Source organism: Babylonia areolata, chromosome 9, assembly GCF_041734735.1.
Source record: "Babylonia areolata isolate BAREFJ2019XMU chromosome 9, ASM4173473v1, whole genome shotgun sequence".
NCBI lineage: Eukaryota > Metazoa > Mollusca > Gastropoda > Neogastropoda > Buccinidae > Babylonia > Babylonia areolata.
Genome location: NC_134884.1, coordinates 917,501 through 922,500, shown reverse-complemented (window position 1 = coordinate 922,500; position 5,000 = coordinate 917,501). Strand labels below are relative to the sequence as shown.

At 53.8% G+C, this 5,000-nt stretch overlaps 2 protein-coding genes across 3 annotated transcripts in view; both read right to left on the bottom strand.

Annotated features, from left to right (window-relative positions):
• LOC143285976 (uncharacterized) overlaps positions 1 to 1,018 on the bottom strand; it is an 8,709-nt gene extending 7,691 nt beyond the window's left edge. For both annotated transcript variants that reach the window (XR_013055737.1, XM_076593437.1), the window contains exon 1: positions 114 to 1,018. Coding sequence is in view for 1 of the 2 variants with exons in the window: in XM_076593437.1 (XP_076449552.1) it covers positions 114 to 897 (784 nt within the window). In the remaining variant the exon portion in view is untranslated. The remainder of the gene's footprint in view (positions 1 to 113) is intronic.
• Positions 1,003 to 5,000, bottom strand: part of LOC143285917 (uncharacterized) — a 70,294-nt gene continuing 66,296 nt past the window's right edge. The window contains exons 3-8 of the mRNA XM_076593367.1: positions 4,655 to 4,903; positions 3,312 to 3,418; positions 2,456 to 2,618; positions 1,879 to 2,062; positions 1,147 to 1,497; positions 1,003 to 1,019 (exon numbers count right to left, since the gene is read on the bottom strand). Coding sequence (XP_076449482.1) covers positions 1,003 to 1,019; positions 1,147 to 1,497; positions 1,879 to 2,062; positions 2,456 to 2,618; positions 3,312 to 3,418; positions 4,655 to 4,903 — 1,071 coding nt within the window. The remainder of the gene's footprint in view (positions 1,020 to 1,146; positions 1,498 to 1,878; positions 2,063 to 2,455; positions 2,619 to 3,311; positions 3,419 to 4,654; positions 4,904 to 5,000) is intronic.

Below are 5,000 nucleotides of genomic sequence, written 5' to 3'. Positions count from 1 at the left end.
ACACACACACACACACACACACACACACACACACACACACACACACACACACTCACACACACCACACACACACACACACACACACACACACACACACACACACACTCACTCACCTCTCTCCTCTTTCTTGGTGTGCAGATCCAAAGCCTCCGTCTGAGGACTCTCCTCCCTGCCTCCTCCTCCTCCGTCACCCCCCGCCCCCTCCTCGTCCTCCTCCCTCCCTCCCCCTCCTCCCCCACCACCACTTCCCTTCCTTCCGCCCATGGCCTGCATCACGTGACAGGCACTAGCCAATCGCAGGGCGCCCACCACTGGGGCCACGCCCCACCCCGGGTGATGGTGAGGGTGGTGAGGGTGGTGAGGATGACCCGGAACCAGAAAGGCCGAGGCTGGGACCTGCCGGGGATTGGAGGCCAGAAGCCGGATGTCCGGACTGACCTGGCCTCCCAACGTCCGGAAAGGGGAGGTGGCCAGGGGGTGGGACAGGAGGACCTCCTGCCTCTGGGCGGCAGCAGCTGATGACGTCAGGAAGTCCGGTGGCGGCGGTCTGTGCTGCGACACCGACATAGCCGACACCTCCCGGGGACAGGGCGGTGAAGCCGCCATCACCACGGCAGAGGCGCTTTCTTTGTCTTCCTCTCCTTCTTCTCCTCCTTCTCCTTCTTCGCTGCTGCCCCTCCTCCTTCTCCTGGCTGAGGAGGAGCCGCCAGAGTGGATGATCTCCGAGATGGACCAGATCTTGGGCTTGGAAGCCGCCACTGGAGGAAGAGGAGGAGGAGTGGGAGGAGGAGGGGGAGAAGAACCTTCCCCCCCGTCTCCCCTCTGGTCTGAAGAAGGACTCGGGGCCCTGTGAGGACGTGGCGGCGGTGACACGTTGCCCAGGGAGCCGTTGGGCATCGCCGTGGTGGCAGCTTTCTTGGTGGTGGGGGGAAACAGCTGATGCTGTTGTCGTCGTCGTTGTCCGGGCACAGTCCTGGGCTGACGGCGCGGGGTGAGGGGGAGTCAGGCCGTTGGGCAGGCTGGCGGAGGGGGAGGGGGAAGGGGTGGGTTTGAGGGGGACGACTGCCGGGGTCACCTGTTCCACGGACAGGGAGGGGCCGTGAGGGTGGGCGTGGGGGTGGGGGTGGGGGTGGGGGTCCGCGACACCTTGCTGCTGCTGCTGGAGGGGGGAGGGGGCAGGGGGAACGTCCACCCCCACCCCCACCCTGCACAAACCACCCAGGTCCGCCACGGGTCTGGGCAGGAAGGCGGAGGGGTGGTGGTGGTGGTGGTGGTGGTGGGGGAAAGAGGGGGTGAGGGGGAAGGGGGAGAGGCCGGAGGAGGAGGTGTGGAGGTGAGGGTGGTGGTGGGGGTGGTATTTGGGGGTGGCGGTGGTGGTGGGGGAGGTGAGGGAGGGGTGGAGGGTGGTGGGGGAGGTGGTGGTGGTGGTGGTGATGACGATGTCTTCCGTGTCCGACACGTCAGAGACGTCCACGTTGATGTCCTCGTCTGAGTCACCTGCACACCACGTCAACATCTTCATCGTCATCGTCGTCATCATCATTAGCAGCAGCAGCAGTATCACCATCATCATCATCGTCATCATCCACCATCATCATCACATTTGTCATTATTATTTATCATCAATTAAGGACCACTTGAAATGTTGCAGGATTTCAGGGACATTGTGGAACGATGCTGAATTGTCGACAGGCAAAAAGAAGAAGTAGAAGAAGAGGAAGAAGCAGAAGAAGAAGAAGAAGAAGAAGAAGAAGAAGAAGAAGAAGAAGAAGAAGCAGAAGAAGAAGAAAAAGCAGAAGAAGAAGAAGAAGAAAGAAGAAGAAGCAGAAGAAGCAGAAGAAAGAAGAAGAAGCAGAGGCAGAATCCACGCCAACGTACGGGAGTGAGAGTGACAGCCGTGGAGGTCCACCCCCTGACGCTCCTCGTCCTCTCTGGGCGGCAGGTCATCGTCCTGGTCGTCGTGGTCGTCGTGGTCATCGTGGTGGTCCGTGTCGGGACCCCCGGAGTACAGACGGCTCTCTTTCTTCAGGCGGCGCCGGGCATTGGCGAACCACGTGGACACCTGTCACAGGCCACAGGTCACGCCGTATTATAACATCAATAACAACAACAAAAAATCAATCCCAACGAACAAATAAAATAACAATAATAACTGATAGTCATGTAATACTATATAGTAGGTTAAAGATTGAAAGTTAACAGATCCATAGCCGTTCACGACCATTTCCTCCGCTTTGGTGCGGTACGGGTTTTTCCGATGCTATAAATATCCTACCTGAGTGAGGGTCATTTTGGTGATGATGGCCAGCATGATCTTCTCCGCCTTGGTGGGGTACGGGTTTTTCCGATGCTATAAATATCCTACCTGAGTGAGGGTCATTTTGGTGATGATGGCCAGCATGATCTTCTCCGCCTTGGTGGGGTACGGGTTTTTCCGATGCTATAAATATCCTACCTGAGTGAGGGTCATTTTGGTGATGATGGCCAGCATGATCTTCTCCGCCTTGGTGGGGTACGGGTTTTTCCGATGCTCGTGCAGCCAAGCCTTCAACGGTCCTGTTGTTTCCCGTGTGGCCGCTTTGCGCATGCCCAGACCGTTGACGTCCAGTCCCGCGTAGCTGTAGGTCAAAGTTCAGTGTATCAGCAAAGGAAGTGGGATATTGGTTTTTTGAAAGAAAAGAGGGGCTGGGATCAGGGGAAATAAGCCAAAGAAAAAACACAGGAGGTAAGGGCAAGAGAGGGGGGGGGGGGGGAGAAAAAGATGAAGAAGGTGGGGGAGGAGGAGAAGATGATGAAGATGAAGATGATGGTGACGACGACAACAACAGCAATACGCGCGCGCGCAGTGCAAATGATTTGAAAATAAAATAAAGTAGGATGAAGAACAGAAAACAACCGTTTTCTTTCTGTTGCGGTACGGAAATCCGTCCAGAAAGGGCACACTCCCATCACTGACAACACAACAAAGACAGCCAGTGACAGACAGACAGCCAGTGACAGACTGACAGCCAGTGACAGACAGACAGCCAGTGACAGACTGAGGGACAGTGACAGCCAGCCAGCCAGTGACACAGACAGACAGCCAGAGACAGACAGCAGCCAGAAGCAGACAACTAGAGACAGACAGCCAGTGGCAGACAGCCAGCCAGCCAGTGGCAGATAGACAGACAGACAGACAGTGACAGACAACTAGGCACAGACAGACAGACTGCCAATGACAGACAGCCAGCCAGTGACAGACACAGCCAGACAGCCAGACTGACAGCCAGTGACAGACAGACAGCCAGTGACAGACAGCCAGACTGACTCACAGCAAGCCATAGGGGTGGGCGGCCAGGGCAGGATCGAAGGCGATGGGATGACCGGAGGGTGTTAAACACTGCGCAAGTCGCTCTGGTCTCACCGCCAACCCTCGTAACTGCAAGGTCACACACACACACACACACACACACACACACACACACACACACACACACACACACAGACAGAGAGAGAGAGAGAGAGAGAGAGAGAGAGAGAGAGAGAGAGAGAGCGTAAGTTCAATGTAAAAAACAAACAAACAAACAAAAAAAACATTTATTCTAAAAGCAGACGTCACTGTTTCATTCAGAAAAAAAAAGTATAGCAACACTATTACAACTACCACCACCACCACCACTACCACCACTACTACTACTGCTACTGCTGCTGCTGCTGCTGCTACTACTACTACCACCAATGATACTGTGCAATTATTTTTCCAAGTGATATACAGAGAAAGAACAACACCTGCCGTAAAAGTCGGTTCTACGTTACTACTTCTGTTACTACTGATATTGTGTGTTTATTATCATACCCGTTTCTAAACACACAGACACACACGAACATAGACACACAGACAGACAGAGACACACACAGACACAGACACAGACACACACACACACACACACACACACACCACAGGTTTGTCTACACAATTTTCTTTTGACATTGTACTCATTTTAAAAGCAGCCGTCAATGTCTCATTCAAACAAATATACCAAAAAGAGTAACAGCAACAAAAACAACAACCACAATACGAATACCATCACTGATGACAATCATAAATATGCAGTTATGTGCACATTAATGTACAGAGAAAGACTAAAATCTAACCTAGAACATCAGTTGTATGAAACTACAACACTTACTACAACTACTACTACTACTACTACTCTACTACTACTTCTACTACTACTACACCCACACCCACACAACACCCCCTCCCTCCCACATACAGACCCCTCAACTCCTATCTCTATGGCTGCCTTCACCTCTACACTCCATCTCGCTCACTACGATCAGCTTCGGATCCACTCTGCTTACGCATACCCAGATTCAAACTCTCGACTGTTCGCCGCCGTTCTTTTTCTGTCTCTGGACCTTGCAATTGGAATGAACTCCCTCTTTCGCTTCGTCAAGTCTCCACACTCAGCTCTTTCAAGTCTGGCCTTAAAACCCACCTCTTCCCAAAATAGCCTCCCTTCCCTGCCTCTTCCTTGTCTTCAGTTTCTCCAGTTTTAGAGTTATGCATGCGTGTGAATGACTGGTGCGAAAGCTCTATGATTTGTCCATGCACAAGATTCAACGCTATATAAATACCATTATTATTATTATTAACTCTCAGCGCTCTCACCAGAGGGTTGTAGAAGGCAGCAGGCCCAGCAGCCTCCATGCCGGGGGGCCCGGGGGGCACGGAGCCGGGGGCCGGGTGAGCAGCGGCCAGCGCCGCCTTCAGGCCCCCCGACAGGGCCGCGCCGTGCGCGTGCAGGTGTGAGGGGGCCCCGTCAGGGGGCAGGTGACAGGCGTACAGCCGGCGGGCCGTCACCGGGTCCGTCAGGTAGGGTCGTCCTTCCTCACACAGCACCGGTATGGAGGGCGACGTCTGGAACAGCCACATGGTCCACCTCAAGTGTGTGTGTCTATAGATAGATAGACAGATAGATAGATAGACAGATAGATAGATAGATAGATACACAGCA